At 37.0% G+C, this 17,216-nt stretch overlaps 2 protein-coding genes across 5 annotated transcripts in view; one reads left to right on the plus strand and one right to left on the minus strand.

Moving 5' to 3' along the window:
- LOC134851818 (E3 ubiquitin-protein ligase hyd-like) overlaps positions 1-1,223 on the minus strand; it is a 29,815-nt gene extending 28,592 nt beyond the window's left edge. For all 3 annotated transcript variants that reach the window (XM_063868073.1, XM_063868072.1, XM_063868071.1), the window contains exons 1-3: positions 1,147-1,223; positions 767-893; positions 605-678 (exon numbers count right to left, since the gene is read on the minus strand). In XM_063868073.1, the coding sequence (XP_063724143.1) occupies positions 605-678; positions 767-893; positions 1,147-1,208 (263 nt within the window). In that variant the 5' untranslated portion in view covers positions 1,209-1,223. The remainder of the gene's footprint in view (positions 1-604; positions 679-766; positions 894-1,146) is intronic.
- A 1,241-nt stretch (positions 1,224-2,464) lies between these two features.
- The window catches only part of LOC134851528 (la-related protein 1B-like), a 424,232-nt gene continuing 409,480 nt past the window's right edge, over positions 2,465-17,216 (plus strand). For both annotated transcript variants that reach the window (XM_063867655.1, XM_063867657.1), the window contains exon 1: positions 2,465-2,489. The gene's annotated coding sequence lies outside the window, so the exon portion shown is untranslated. The remainder of the gene's footprint in view (positions 2,490-17,216) is intronic.

Raw genomic sequence — 17,216 nt, forward strand, 5'->3', positions numbered from 1 at the left:
GTAGTTTCAACTATACGGAATCGAAATCTCTCCGAATTAACATTAAAAAAAACCGTACAATAAAACTTCTAATTCAAAACCATTTTCAATCAACGCGATTTGCATTTTAGCATTGATTGCACTTGAAGGCATGTTTGCCGTTATAGGGTTTTCTGAGTCAGATATTTGGGAACTTTGGACCAAATTACCTATACTCCAAAGCTTTTTGTATCTCCAAATAGAAATGGCTACACTATGATTGATCATCGCTGAACATAGCCAATAAAAACGGACCCAGCTTTTTTATCTACAAGTAGCCAAATTAGAGAACTGGCTCAATGGGATATTTTTTCATACGCTTCAAACTCTGAAATAAGCAAACCAATTCGAATTGAACAAGCAAGAAACAAAATCATTTCCGGAAAATGCAAAAAAAACGCACGGTCCGAATCTTCGAAAACACGGTTCGTATTTCTGTATATTCTTGTTTGAAGTTTTCGAAAAAAAAATTGTGGAATCTATCTTTCATACTTGCTTTTTCGTGGTACCCAGTTATCATACTCAATCCTCAAATACTCACAATTGATCTCTACAGAACCTGATCTGTGCAGAATTTGATACTTACTTCTTAGAATCATTTTTGTTAGACTCCAAGTGTTCGACATTCAATGAGTACGCAATTCGGCAGATTCTGCCATCCTGAAACAAAACATCATTTATTGTCAAGACAAGGATTTTCTTCTTTTGAAAAATGATGAAATCGATTTAAAAATTAATACTATTTTACCTCTAGAAGAATTGCGACATGACTGGAGGCGACTGCAATCTGTCGGACAGGAGACTGCCCGAGAGCTGCCACCCACGGGGGATTTATCACTTTCTGTTTATTAATAGAGTCACTGACACTGTTTAACCTGGAACAGATATAATAATGTAGTTAACTATGCGCACCGCACATTAACTTCACAAGATTCACTAAAAAGCCTTCGGTGAAGATTGGTGTAGAAGCAACACCTACAAGTTCTATCTAGCTAACTACCATGATGCCAAATCACCACTATTTCCAGTTACTCAGGAGTTGAAATTAAAAAACCTCATCACAGAATAATAGCTCCCCAAAACACGCAAATCAGCCGGAATGAGTTTAATTATGAAGGATCCACTCACTTTTCAATAAATCTGTCATCTGATCCAGGAAGAGAATACGTGAAAAAACGAAACTCGTCCATTCACATTTAAACTGAAAACAAACAATAGATCAACTGAAAGATATAATAGAAAAAACCGGATTGAACTGTGACTAAAGGCTGTGCAATTGATTAAGTGAAAGGTATAATTGAAAACAACCTGGAAATTCATTTTTCAAAAGACCAGTTACAAAATTTAATTATGTTCATCAAACATATCTTCGGATAATATTTTGACGTTTAGAAAAACTAAATTAAAATTTAAGATTATTTTTTATTATTATTCAACGACGATTACACTCTCACAAAGGCTCTGCAGTTAATTATTGCAATTAATTTACCATAAATTGAATTGCCAATGCACTAACTGAACATTGAAAGTAACATCCTCTAAATGGACCTTACCATTACAAAAATTGATTAAAGTGGCCAGCTTGCGAGCGTTAGTACGAACCTATGTACCATTCGCCCAGAAATTACACAGCGACGGAGAATAGAAAAAAAGCCTTATTGGCGACTGGCTGACAACAGTTACCTCAATTCTATTCGTTTTTCACCGTCTCGACCTAGCCAGTTGACTTTTGGTCTGTTTAAGGGCTAACCATCCTGTTACAGCTATCAGAGCCAAACGAAATTTACTTAGCTTTCAATTACTTAGCTTTTAACCAACTTAATTATTTACACTTTGCTATACTGATGCCTCGGCTTTTTACTGTATAGTAATTCAGGTGTTCTTTCTTCTTCTACATGCAGAAATAACCACATAGCTGTGTCTCGGATCCCCAGACAACGTGATTAATATTAAAATAAGGGCTAAAAACCATAGTTATAGATATTTTGGTGACAGTTACATAATAGTGTAGATCGAGATGGATTGATCCTTTGCTCGCCCTCTACTACTCATGCAAAAATTAACTATTTGTTATGAATTAAATAATTTGGTATTGATTAAAATTAAGTAAGTCCAGGCACTACAGCTGCTAAAGGTAATAAATCTTTATAAGTTCGGAGCTGTCCCGAATATTCTACTTAAGCTTCCGGGTTCACTTGCTCTCGCGATTAAGCTTCTTTTTGCGTCTGCTTGTCTTGTCCGGAGACTTCAATTTTATCTGTTTTGTTTTTTCAAAAAAAAACGCCCGTCTTTTTGTATTTCACAGAAATATTCTAGCTCTAATCAAAATGCTAACTTCCAGAATAATTCTACTCATAAAAAATTCAACAACAATGCCTCTCGTGTCGTATTCCTCGTGCGACAGAAGATTCTGATGTGCAATCTGGAACGCTTCTCCTTTTAACCTAATTGTTGTGATAAACTTATTAAATAGCTTCAGATGAAATGATTCGAAACAATACCCCACTTCTGACCGGTAACGAATCTATCTATACCGAGGAATCTAATCCAACGACACGAAGAGTGAGGGAGGGAGAGAGAGAGAGTGTGTTGAGAACAAGATGGACCTTCCCACTGGCACGAAACTGCAAATTCCTTTCACTGATGGAAAAACATATGAAGCGAAGATCATCAGTAAAAAAGATAGCCGTTCCAAAGTTCATTGCAAAAACTGGAACAGCAGACACGATGTATGGTATCCTGACCCATCAATATCAAGCTTTGCCCAATCCCAAAACAAAGAAGTCCTTCTTGCTGAGATGCAAGGAGGCGTAGCGATGCAATCTGCTAGTACCGTGGCGGGTTGCTGCAGAAATGAGCAGGTGAGGGGCATGGTTGTCTGGGCGGAGGGAGACAAGGGGCATCCTCACCCAAAGCCAACCCTCCCAGTCAGCACCACCGTACCCACGCCAACTGAACTCACCACCGCCGAGCGTGACTAGTGATTTCCCAACTGAATTGCTTGAGAAATTCGATGAAGTGATTATCAACGTTTTCGCCGACCGGCGACCAAAGGTCGCCGCCAAACAAGTGGCGTCGACTGGGAACCAGGAAACTGCCAACCTGAAAAGCGCACAGTGCCCGCGGTGCTCTAGAACCATCAAGCTCACGAAAGACTTGATGCTCCATCCTCATGGGCCCCCGGGGAATAGATGCACACTTTCGGGACAGTCCCCATTCGAGAAAGTGAACTGCGAAGCAGATATCCGAGTCAGAGAAGACAGCATCGAATCAGCCATCGGCATTGTTCACTTCATGAATATCAGCCGACGGCGTATCCTTAAATTGTTCCCAAAAACTTCCAGGATAACGGTATCAGCGGCACTGAGAGACACGCTCAACGCAATCCTGGACTCTCCAAACTCGAAAATCGCTTGGCTCCGTCTTTTCGTTTTCCCAACTCTATGTCTGCAAGCTCCGTTGAGAGCGGGAAAAAGCCATAAACAGTCCCTTGCTACCCAAGTGAACAACCGAATCACGATATTCATGCAGAACCGAGACATTGTCCTTCTGAAAACCCGCACAAAATCCAAGCAAAGTTCCAACCACCAAACAGACGTTGAACAATTAATGAAACGAGTGAGCGAGAAACTAGACGAAGGTGATGTGAAAGGTGTTGTCCGACTTGCCAGATCCGACAACGGCATCCTCGAACTATCTGAAGAGATCCTGAGCAAGCTGAGAGAAAAACACCCTTCCAGACCACTAGATCCTAGTTTTCCCATAAGACGAACGTCCGCCGTTCCAAGCCAGCGAGATCCAAGTGCTCATGGCATTGAAATCCTTTCCCGTGGGGTCAGCTGGTGGGCTATCTGGCCTGAGGCCACAACATTTGAAAGACATCACGAGCCACAAAGCAAATGGTGGCCTTCATCGACTAAAATCCTCCCCGACTTCTTTCAATAATCTTCTCCTTCTGACAATAATCCGGCCGGTCATCGCCAGAGCAAAACTGCTACCGCTACGAAAGAAATTAACCGATGTCAGAGCGATAGCCGCAGGAGACTTTTTTGGGAGACTTGCTGCGAAAACCGGATGCGAAGCAATAACAGCAAAAGCAAAGTCTCTTTTCGGGAACCTCCAACTAGGCTGCTACACCCCGTCCGGAGCCGAGGCAGCAGCTCATGCAACCCGTTCTGATAAACGGCTACCGAACAAGTTGTGTTAGTGAAACTGGACTTTGCCAACGCTTTCAACGCTATCAGAAGGAACAAAACTGCAGAATCAATTAACAGAGAAATACCAGAACTTCTTCTATTCTTCATACTGTGCTACTCCTCGGAAGACAGCATCTTATCGTTCGGCAATTTCTCCCTACCATCGTCTGAAGGATGGCAACAAGGAGACCCCTTAGCAGGTTTTGGATTCAGCTCGACAATCCACCCCGGTTTAGACGCCATAAAAACCCGCTCCAAACAAGGGTACCTGGACGACATATCAATGGGAGACAACTGGAGAGTTGTTCTGACCGAACTGCGGGCGTTCATCGAGTTCGCAACGTACCTAGGACTCTCACTAAACGCCAACAAAAGCGAGCTGACCATTTTGGGACCCAACACCAGCCTCAGTGATGACATCATCCGCGAGTTCAACGATCTGTTACCAAGCATTACCGTCACGAAATTATGCGACCTGGAGATACTGGGAGCATCAATTGGCCTAGAAGCGCTGGACCGCTTGTTGAACAAGAAACTGATTTCTCTGAAGACTATGCAAACGAATGGAATATGTAGACGCCCACGAAGCATTTTACCTCATCAAAAACTGTCTGTTTATTCTGAAACTGCTCTATACTCTTCGCACCACGCCAACGTTCAGAAGGTCAGATATCCTGACTCTTTTTGATGAAGCAATCCGATCCACGCTACAAACAGTACTGAACGTCCGCTTAGACGAACAAACTTGGCAACAACTCACCCTGCCCGTTAAATGCGCAAGCATGGGCATACACAATGTAACAAAACTGTCAACCCCTGCTTTTCTAACCTCTGTTAGTAAAGCCCGAGCTCTTGTCAAGTCCATAATTAAAACAGGATTGCCGGAAACTGATGTACCAGAAGCAGCTGACAAACGGTGGCTACTTGTGGGAGAAGATGAAACTGCACCGGACAGCGACGATCAGAAGAAAAAGAAAAAGTGGTATCAATCTATTGCTGAAAATCGTCTCAGGGGGCTCGAAAACGTCTCCACTGAACAAGACAATGTCCGGTTGCAAGGAGTAAAATGTCGAGGATCCGGTGACTGGATCAACACTCTGCCATCATCCGCTCTGAAACTAAAATTAACACACGAACAGTTCCGTATTGCTTCTTCGTTACGCCTTGGCGCCAATATTTCATCACCGTACACATGTGTATGCGGGGCCCAAGCTGATGTTAAAGGCATTCATGCTCTGTCCTGTGCTAAAAGCAGCAGTCGCCACACGAGACACTGACTTGGGAATGAAGCCATCAAACGTGCTTTCAGTTTGTCCGATATTAAGTCTTCTCTAGAACCAGTCGGCCTCTCACGTGATGACGGAAAGAGACCAGATGGTATCACTCTCTCTCCATGGAAAAACGGCCTCTGCCTTGCCATGTCTAATGTTGCCCGAGGAACCTTCCCAGGTCCGACAATAGCAGACAAGGCAGAAGAAGCAAAGCGAATGAAGTACGAGATCTTGACCAGAAACTACATTTTCCAGCCTGTTGCAGTCGAACACCTCGGCGGCCTCGGAACCGACACTGACGACTTCCTGAAACAACTTTGCCGCAAAATTATCGCGGAAACCGATCACAAAAGAGCCGGGACTTTCCTCAGACAGCGGCTGTCGTTAGCCGTCCAGATAGGCAATGCAGCCATTATAAGAAAGTCGATATAGCGTGCCAAAGAAGCAATCGTCCCAGACCCCTGAACAACCCCATTGTGACTAATGACTCCATTCTCGAAATCATTCTTACTTCAATTCCTCGGCCACATATCAACGCCAAACTCCTTTATCATTCCAGTTTTTTTTAACATTCCCTGCCATTTGAAATGGAATTTTAATATCTTTTGGTAATTTACCATTTTAACCTAACTGGCAAAAGAAATGTTAATTATGTGGCGGCAATTTTGTTATAATCACGCGCTTTAGCATTCGAAATTTCATAGCATCTGTTGTCTGACTTATTTGTGGCTATTCATTACGCGTCCGTGGTTGCGTGGTAATTGCTTGGGACTCAAATTCGTTAGGTCGCTGTTCAAATCCGAGATATATCTGATTTTTCTTAACTTGAAGTTTATTACTAATTTTTTGGAATGCAGTTTCTAGAGCTGCCTTTTGTTGTCTTATCGCAAGTTTTTGCGAAGTGCAGCTTTGTCTGTGTCAAACTTCTAGGCAATCGAGTTAAAGCAAAACACACTAAAATAAAGAAAAAAATAGCACCTATGATTACATCATGAAACACTGATTCAGAGCTTCTTAGATCAGCTTCGCATCCCATAACTTTTTTTGTTAATTTTGAGAAACAGCTGTTGTTCTAGATGCTTTGGAGTTTGGACTCACAGCATATCCCGCAGCACTGAAAAAATTTTCAATAGGGTTCGCCGTCGGTTAAAGAAACTCGATTCTGAAATATTCAAATTTTTCCTTTTTTTGTTTTGGTTATACAGCAAGGGCAAAGTTATCTATATCGACAATTTTTATTTGCTCCGAATCTTTGGGTATTTGAAAAAACTTGCACTTTTAATTTTCGAGCATAAGCGCCTCATTTTCTTGCCTAAAGGATTTTGAGATCATCATTTTCGAAATGCGTACTTCCATAATAGGGGAATTTCGGTCGGCCATTTCATTTTTTTTTTGGGATCTAGGAGAGAAAAGTTTTTAAAAACTTCAACAATAGGCAATTTCATGTTTTCTGTCCGAGGGCTTTATAAAAGACGAAAGAGACAACATATGCTTGGAGAAGATGAAGAAGAGGAAAAAGAATAAATACTTCATTTACTGTATAAAAGTCTAAGCATCAAAACAGTTAAGTGTAATGAAGATAAGTTCAAAATTTCAGATTAGTTGCATAATTACCATATAGTAAAACTAGCTAATCAATTGAACAAAACGCGATGAAATTACTGCCGGATCAAAAACCTCAGACTGAGCCTTACTTGAAAACAAGCAAAGAAAGAGTTTTGTATGACTCAGAGCATCACTTCAAGATATAGATGACGCATACACCATTCAATCGACTCCATACTGCTCCAAATTACATCCATTGCAGATACGATTTTGACTATATTAATTTGATTAAGGTTGAAAAAAAACTGAACATTAACGGACCAAGCACTGTTCCTTGCGGCACGCCTTTTTGACTTCAAGGTAGTCCGAAAAAAAATCATTCACCTTGACTATTTGAACGCAATCATTCAAAAAATTTTAGTGTATTAGCTTTTTTTGAATAGCCAAGATTGCGTGACTTTCTAAAAAAAAGAGTGAGAATTAGAGACAGAAAATTTTTGAAAGATCCAATAATGCCCCATGAACAATTTTTATGGAATTGATTTCTTTTCGAATACTTTCAGTTACCTAAAGAAGCGCATCTCGTGGGATTGTTTTTGTGGAAACCAAATTGAAAATTAGTCATAGTTTGTTGTTTTTTCAAGTGTTCTGTTATTTGGGCTTGAAAATTTTTCTCAAATTTTTTTGAAAATGCACAGGTTATTGCTATTAGTTGATCCATTGAATCATCTTTTGTGAATAATAGGGTTAAATTAGCTTTTTTTCAGTTCAGTGTTCAAATATCCTCATCTATGCAGGCATTGAAAACAAACGTTTAGTGTGGCACAATTATTGATTGATCATCAATTAATGCCCAAGCAGGAACAATACAAGGTCCTAAAGGTTTTTTAATTTTTAGTTCCAACAGTATATCATAAAATTGCTTCACTAAAGATTGGTTATTCAGAACTTGTTGGATTAAATAACTGAGGTTTAGCACAGCCAAAAAATCCCCTATAATTGAAAAAACGTATTTAAAGTGATTGCCTATTTTGAAGCCTGTGTGATTATTTCATTGATTGAATTACACAGAGAAGTAATTCTGGAATTGATGCAACCGGATCCGCGAATTTGATTTAAAAATCTCCATTTTTGCTAGATTCTGCTGCAAAAAAAGGCAAAAACGCAAACCTTTACCTAATTCGGCCAATTAGCTTCGACGAAGACGGTATTTTTGCCAATTTTCTGTCGAAATTCCATTTCGGTTAACTAGAAGTGATTCTCATTTCTTTTTTTTTTCTTGCAATCTGAATCAAACCAATCCGTTTTCAGCAAATTTTTTGCCCTAAAAACACAAACAAAATTCTTTTCGATTGGGGCATGGTGCTGATACTAAATTTAACAGCATTTCAATCATGTTTTGCGCGTCTCTACATTGATATAATTGAAAACAGGGAAACGCGGTTAGAGTTTGGCAAAACTGCACTTCTCAGTAATTGTTTTTATTGAAAAATAATAATTTTTGGCATATTTTTTCCACGTTCGCTGTTTCTCAAATTAAATGAAACAAAATGATTTATTTTGTAGGGCGTATCAAAGCAAAAATCACTTCAGTTTGGTTGAAAATCAACAGTTCGATCATCAATATGGTTTTTTGACGAAGCAGTGTCTCGTGTTGCATCATTTGGAGAAAATTTTTTTAACCCATATGTAATGGTGATAGAGTCCAATTTTTCCCTCAGATTGTTTCAAATAAATTATAAGAGTTGGTTAGAACTTAAAATTTTTTTTAGAGACAGAAAGTACATTATAAATGTTCAAGGTAAATTTTTCAAGAAACTCAATAAATTTCGTTTTGTTTGGGTTAAATCATAATTTTATCAACATTCTTTTCCTACTCTCACCACTGGAAGTAGATTTGCATTCAACTCACAGAGCTTCAAATTTTTGTTTTTTAACATGTTTAAATCTCTCTATCTCAATTTTAGGGCCAATTCAACAGGTATAAATATATAAAAATGACACCAACTTTTTTTCATCGCCGATTGTTTGTCTTATCTACACTTCATATGTGTATGAGGTTCAAGATTACCTACGTGGACATCATCTTCTTTCTTTATCCACGTTTCAGAAATCTCCAGAACTGTAGTCTCAGCCATGTCATGAAGAAATTGCATAACCTGCGTGAGCTTTCGAATCACAGAACTTCGATGTTTTGTTCTCCTTTTCGATTACGTTAAGTAGCCAAGTGTACCGCAGTTCAGTCATTAGATCAACATTGCTGTAGCAGTATGGGCTAAATGGGTTTTCATTGATGTATTGATTTATTTTGTCCCAGTTTGCTTCCGAGAATGAGAATCCCTGGAAGCCATTGCGGTCATTTACTTCTTTTTCTCTGATGTAATCATTTTTTAAAATTAGGTTGAGTTTTGCGTGGTAAGGTTGATGATCTGTTTTACACAAGGATGTGAGTTTTTGTCTTTTTCACGAGGGTTAACAAATCTGGGTGGTTGCAGAGTATTACGTCTAGTTGTACTTATTCTTTTCCCGTTATCATTTGTTCGAAGTTAAGTTCTGCAAGAGCATCCAGGAAGGCCTGTTCGTCTTCGTCAGAGGAGATAAGGTTCGACCAGTCCGATTGAGCAAGGTTGATGTCTCCAGTAATCATCACGTTTCTTACATTTAATTCTATTTGTTTTTGCCTAATAAAATACAGAAAACTCAATAGGGTTTTTGACGACCAGTGGTATTGGCTTCCTTTGGGGGCACAGTATATGCAAGCTATAATGACGGGGTTTTTGATCAAGAGCTTGACTATTAGGCAGTCATTGAAAGTTGAGGGTATGCAGTAGTCAGGTATTTCGTGGTTTATCCCAAATATAACACCTCCGTTTTTTGATTTGCCGTTAACGCTTTGCCTGTCATTCCTATGGATGTTAAATTTGTCAAGAAATATTGCTCCTGTTGTCACATTTTTTCAGTTAAGCATGTCTCTGTTAGACAAATGATATCTAAGATGTTTTTAGATTGGATGGCATTCTAGAAGAGAGTTCTTCTAGATTATTCTAAGATGCTTCTGACTTAATAGAGTATTAGATTAGCTTTTTGTCTTAGTCAATTGTTGTCTAATATTTCGGATTTAGGCGATATCCATATCCATTAGTTACCATCTCTTTTGTATAGCCTGCCATCCCTTACACTAAAGTCTTTCTTATTTTGCCCCTGATCTAAAAGTTATCTTCTTTTCGTTAAAGATTCGTTTTCTATCGCGGCTTCTTCATTTGTTAGTTCCTTGCTTATGAATACTGGATCTCCATAGTTTTCAGTTTTGGAGCTGATGATAAGATCAACCGTTTCAGCCATACACTTGGCAGTTTAAGAAGTATCGTTCTGGCACTATCATCACCTCTTTGGCCTAGTCTAATCAAGTCGTTGAAAATACATTCAACCTCCATATGAGTCAGGTTTTTTTGTACTTCGCAGAAGTCGTGCTCTTGGCGCTTACTAGGATCCTTGTCATGGCTCGCATTTACTCCTCTTATCCTTATTCCTTATGTCTGGTTATTTCTTTTGTCCGATGTGGTGAAGTTTGATTCCTTTTGATTTGGTTTTATTTCTGGTTGTTTTGCTGGTTTTGATAGTATGTTTTTAATTTTCGAGACTGTCTCCTTAAGTTCTTTCATCTCATTTTCCGTTTTTTCATAGCATCTGTTGTCTGACTTATTTGTGGTTATTCATTACGCGTCCGTGGTTGCGTGGTAATTGCGTGGGAGTCAAATTCTTTAGGTTGCTGTTCAAATCCGAGATATATCTGAACTTTCTTAACTTGAAGTTTATTACTAATTTTTCGGAATGCAGTTTATAGAGCTGCCTTTTGTTGTGTTATCGCAAGTTTTTGCGAAGTGCAGCTTTGCCTGTGTCAAACTTCTAGGCAATCGAGTTAAAGCAAAACACACTAAAATAAAGAAAAAAATAGCACCTATAATTACATCATAAAACACTGATTCAGAGCTTCTTAGATCAGCTTCGCATCCCATAACTTTTTTTGTTAATTTTGAGAAACAGCTGTTGTTCTAGATGCTTTGGAGTTTTGAAAAGCCTATAGTTACTCACAGCATATCCCGCATCACTGAAAAAATTTTCAATAGGGTTCGCCGTCGGTTAAAGAAACTCGAATCTGAAATATTCAAATTTTTCCTTTTTTTGTTTTGATTTTACAGCAAGGGCAAAGTTATCTATATCGACAATTTTTATTTGCTCCGAATCTTTGGGTTTTTGAAAAAACTTGCACTTTTAATTTTCGAGCATAAGCGCCTCATTTTCTTGCCTAAAGGATTTTGAGATCACCATTTTCGAAATGCGTACTTCCATAATAGGAGAATTTCGGTCGGCCATTTCATTTTTTTTGGGATCTAGAAGAGAAAAGTTTTTGAAAACTTCAACAATAGGCAAATTGATGTTTTCTGTCCGAGGGCTTTATAAAAGACGAAAGAGACAACATATGCTTGGAGAAGATGAAGAAGAGGAAAAAGAATAAATACTTCAATTACTGTATAAAAGTCTAAGCATCAAAACAGTTAAGTGTAATGAAGATAAGTTCAAAATTCCAGATTAGTTGCATAATTACCATATAATAAAACTAGCTAATCAATTGAACAAAACGCGATGAAATTACTGCCGGATCAAAAACCTCAGACTGAGCCTTACTTGAAAACAAGCAAAGAAAGAGTTTTGTATGACTCAGAGCATCACTTCAAGATATAGATGACGCATACACCATTCAATCGACTCCATACTGCTCCAAATTACATCCATTGCAGATACGATTTTGACTATATTAATTTGATTATACTTTTTGACTTCAAGGCAGTCCGAAAAAAAACGCAATCATTCAAAAATTTTTATTGTATTAGCTTTTTTTGAATAGCCAAGATTGCGTGACTTTCTAAAAAGAATAGAGTGAGAATTAGAGACAGTAAATTTTTGAAAGATCCAATAATGCCCCATGAACAATTGAAAATTAGTCATAGTTTGTTGTTTTTTCAAGTGTTCTGTTATTTGGGCTTGAAAATTTTTCTCAAATTTTTTTGAAAATGCACAGGTTATTGCTATTAGTTGATCCATTGAATCATCTTTTGTGAATAATAGGGTTAAATTAGCTTTTTTTCAGTTCAGTGTTCAAATATCCTCATCTATGCAGGCATTGAAAACAAACGTTTAGTGTGGCACAATTATTGATTGATCATCAATTAATGCCCAAGCAGGAACAATACAAGGTCCTAAAGGTTTTTTAATTTTTAGTTCCAACAGTATATCATAAAATTGCTTCACTAAAGATTGGTTATTCAGAACTTGTTGGATTAAATAACTGAGGTTTAGCACAGCCAAAAAATCCCCTATAATTGAAAAAACGTATTTAAAGTGATTGCCTATTTTGAAGCCTGTGTGATTATTTCATTGGTTGAATTACACAGAGAAGTAATTCTGGAATTGATGCAACCGGATCCGCGAATTTGATTTAAAAATCTCCATTTTTGCTAGATTCTGCTGAAAAAAAAGGCAAAAACGCAAACCTTTACCTAATTCGGCCAATTAGCTTCGACGAAGACGGTATTTTTGCCAATTTTCTGTCGAAATTCCATTTCGGTTAACTAGAAGTGATTCTCATTTCTTTTTTTTTTCTTGCAATCTGAATCAAACCAATCCGTTTTCAGCAAATTTTTTGCCCTAAAAATACAAACAAAATTCTTTTCGATTGGGGCATGGTGCTGATACTAAATTTAACAGCATTTCAATCATGTTTTGCGCGTCTCTACATTGATATAATTGAAAACAGGGAAACGCGGTTAGAGTTTGGCAAAACTGCACTTCTCAGTAATTGTTTTTATTGAAAAATAATAATTTTTGGCATATTTTTTCCACGTTTGCTGTTTCTCAAATTAAATGAAACAAAATGATTTATTTTGTAGGGCGTATCAAAGCAAAAATCACTTCAGTTTGGTTGAAAATCAACAGTTCGATCATCAATATGGTTTTTTGACGAAGCAGTGTCTCGTGTTGCATCATTTGGACAAAATTTTTTTAACCCATATGTAATGGTGATGGAGTCCAATTTTTCCCTCAGATTGTTTCAAATAAATTATAAGAGTTGGTTAGAACTTAAATTTTTTTTTAGAGACAGAAAGTGCATTATAAATGTTCAAGGTAAATTTTTCAAGAAACCCAATAAATTTCGTTTTGTCTGTGTTAAATCATGATTTTATCAACAATCTTTTCCTACTCTCACCACTAGAAGTAGATTTGCATTCAACTCACAGAGCTTCAAATTTTTGCTTTTTAACATGTTTAAATCTCTCTATCTCAATTTTGTGGCCAATTCAACAGGTATAATTATATAAAAATGACACCAACTTTTTTTCATCGCCGATTGTTTGTCTTATCTACACTTCATATGTGTGTGAGGTTCAAGATTACCTATGTGGACATCATCTTCTTTCTTTATCCACGTTTCAGAAATCTCCAAAACTGTAGTCTCAGCCATGTCATGAAGAAATTGCTTAACCTGCATGAGCTTTCGAATCACAATTTGAAAATTTAAATGAACAAATTTCAAAGTGTTTGTATTTTTTGAGCAATTTTCGTAGACCAATTCAATTGTTTCTATGGTACTTGGTTTAGTTTCCAGGTCGCCACTTCGTGTAAGTATCAGGGCAAAAAAGAAAACATGTGTCAGTGGAATTGATATCCGCTAAACCCTTTTCAGTTTTGCTGGAAACTTGATTAGATGGAAACTTACACTACCCAAAACTTTTTTTTGTTTTCTAGGGTTTTTATTTGAGATAGACAAGTAAGAAATGCCGCACATAACAACCAAAATTTAATGTTATGAATTGCAAAAGAGTGGTACTTTAATCGCCAAGCTTTCACCAAGAATAGTACGAAATGAATATTTTCTGAAAAGTTTTGCACTCTTTTGACTAATTTTATCATATCAGCGGTTTGTGGATCTAAATTGGATAGCTGAAGGGTTTGTTTCATTCTCGGTTGGGTTGTTATTTCGCATATGTTTGCTGTTGTTGAAGGATTACAATATGAATCTCTATATGTTTGCACCAAAATTTTAACACCCCCATCACAAGGATGCAACCCATCCGAACTAAGAGCATAAATATTTCGAGTAAATTTTTTTCGAATATCTAAAACTTCTACGTTTACATCAACTAAATCTTAAATTTTCTAAGCAAAACTAAGAACTTGTTTGTTAAATTTCTGGAGATTTGTTTGAAATTTTTTCTAAAAGCTCTTAATGGCGTAACTGTACACGGAAATTGTTTTTGTTGATAACTTGGTGGTTTATTAAGCAAATTAGTTTCTCTAAGTTACTCAAGGATTCTTTTGCGTCACAATTGTGTAAAAGGCAGTCTATAATTCAAATCAGTGTATTTATGTGTTTAGAACGCCTTGGTTTGCTGTTTCAGTACAGAAATTTTGTGACCCCCAAATCCTCTCGCCAGATCATTGCCAGATATTTGCTCTCCGCTTGTTTTATTTACTATTGAGTCGCCCGGTAAAAAACCGTAATATTCGCTTCTCTTGGCAAAGAAAGTGTTTTCTTAGTTCGGCATTTTTTCCCGATCTTGATTATTAAAATTTATGTTCCGATTGTTGTTATCTTTGTTTAGTTCATCAAAATGATGTTCTCTAGTTGTTGCTGCTATCCCACTTAAAACCGGAGTCTGGAATTTTCGAATTGCACGTAATTTTTAAAATTATCCAGATCAAAAATTGTTTCACCTTCTTCCTTGGTTGATGCAGTCAACCTTTCGATAACCTTCTGGTAATAAATATTGTTTTCAATGGCATCTTCGTTGAGTTTGTGGTTAGTTTCTTCAAAAAATTTTCCGAAGGTTTCTAGGTCAAACATGGCGATTAAAACAAGAAAATAAAAGAGCATAGCAAGAACCGACTATTCACTTTTTGAAAATTAAAAAATTGTGTTTGGTTTCAATCGATACATCCTCGCTTGGCGTCGGTAAATTATCAATCAGCGAATCTTCCAAGGAGAAACTTTTTGCGATAAATTTTTTTGTTCCAAATACCGAGATTACATCGCCAAAAGTGCAAAAGAAGCATGTAGCTTTTCTCAATTTTGATCCATTTAAAAACTGTTTTTCGCATTGACATAACCATTGATATTTCATATCTGTTTTTCAAAACTTCTTACGTTTTGGACATGACCAATCTGGAAAGTTGTTATTCATAGTTTTTTGACGTGTACAAGCAGATATCAAATTGAAAAAGAAAACCAAATTAGATTGTGACGAGAGCAGGTTCAATAGCACATTCAGAGAATTAGATATATTTGCGTTGGTATTGATTAATACCCAGCCTCTGGTATTGGCGTTGCCCAGAGTTTTCGAGATCTAATTTTTTCCAATCTCGACTATCTTAACGTTAAAAAACGAGAAATAGTAATATAATTGGGTATTTTGAACCTAACTGCAATAAAAATTTAAAAAACGTGCAATTTTTCAGAAGGTCAATTTAAAAAAAAACAGAAGGATGATAACAGATGAACAGTTAAAACCCGAAAAGAAGAAGTCAATTCTCTTTGTTATAACTGCGTTTCGGGCGTGATTTATCAGAGTCATTCGGTTTAGCAAGTAATTTTTGTATTATCTGCATAACGAGAGTAGACGTTATGGATCTTCCTCGGAAATCGTCATTCGGAACTTAAGACAGAAACCAAAATATGATTTTTTTGTTACATGCCATTACAATACAATCTCCATGCTAAATCCTGCCCTAAAACTACATCTGACGCCTAATAATATCATGAGAGTTTCAAAACAATAAAATAATCATAATCATAATAATAATATTAATAAACCAGAATTTAGGAAAAATAAATCCAAGGAAGTTAGCTCCTTTTCAGTTTTTGTCAAATCAAAAGTTATAAAAGTTTAGTTTTCTAAAGTTTTTACAGTTCATGCATCGGCAGTAAATTCTCCACGAGTATGGATTGTTTTTGTTGAACTTCTCTTTAAAATATCTCCAGAAAACATTCGTTATTAGTTCTTTTGTTTTCGTGCTCCATGATATCGAATTTGAGGTGTTCATTCAAGGCAATCGTAATTTTGCAAGCTCTCAGGAAAAAGTCAGATTCTGATTTTTGCAGTCGAAATTGTTTGCTTTCTTGTTTTTTCATATTCGCATATCTTGTTTGTCCTTTTTCCGTAACACTTATGGATTTTTTTCCATTTTAGGTCAGTTTTCAGTTTTCAAGTTAGGATTTTGTGCAGTATCAGTGGAATTTGTAGTTCATGATAAAGTGACAGAGGAAGGATATATAGGGAAATCAATCGATCTTTGTATTCTTGAGTTGGACTCAATATCCATGCTGTTGCTTTCTTTCGTACACTTTCAATTATTTTGAGATCTCTTTTTGAGGGTTTCCATAATGATGAGCCATAACTTACAATAGGTGAAACATATGATTTGTGTAATTTTAATTTCATGGCCTTTGTTGTTATTTTGGAGATGTTTCTTTTCACAGAGCATAATGCTTTCAGAGCTTTGGCAGATCTATTTGTAGCTTTTCCAGTCCAACTTAATGTGCTAGTGATCATAAGACCTAAATTTTTCATTTCTGCTGTTTCTTCAAGAACAGTTCCATTTACTTCAACTTTTGCATTTCCTTTCACACAGAGAGTTTTGGTTTTTGACACATTTACTGCCAGAGAAGTCTTTACACACCAATGCCGAATTCTCTTCGCATCGATATTTAAAATCATTGTTCATTGCAAACAATTTTGTAATCGTCTGGGTAGCCAAAACTTGCTGACTTTGCACAATCTGGTAGGTCATTTGTATAGAGAATACACATCAAAGGTCCGAGAATTGACCTCTGAGGCACACCACTGTGTACTGGTAATGGCTCGGATACTGCTTGTCCAATGCGAACGGTTCGTTTTCTATCTGTTAGATAATTTTTTAGCAGCTTTAAACATTGTCCTGTGAAACCAAAGCTCCTAATTTTTTCAATTATCATTGCGTGGTTCACCTTGTTGAATGCGTTTTGGAAATCTAGGTAGAGGCAATCCAGGTAATTTGTTTCGATTTTATCTAGAAATTATATACCTCATGGAGATACTCAATGATGTTTGTAACAGTAGATCGTTTTGGTCGGAAGCCGTGTTGTGAGTTT

This window comes from Symsagittifera roscoffensis, chromosome 7 (genome assembly GCF_963678635.1).
Source record: "Symsagittifera roscoffensis chromosome 7, txSymRosc1.1, whole genome shotgun sequence".
Classification (NCBI taxonomy): Eukaryota; Metazoa; Xenacoelomorpha; order Acoela; family Convolutidae; genus Symsagittifera; species Symsagittifera roscoffensis.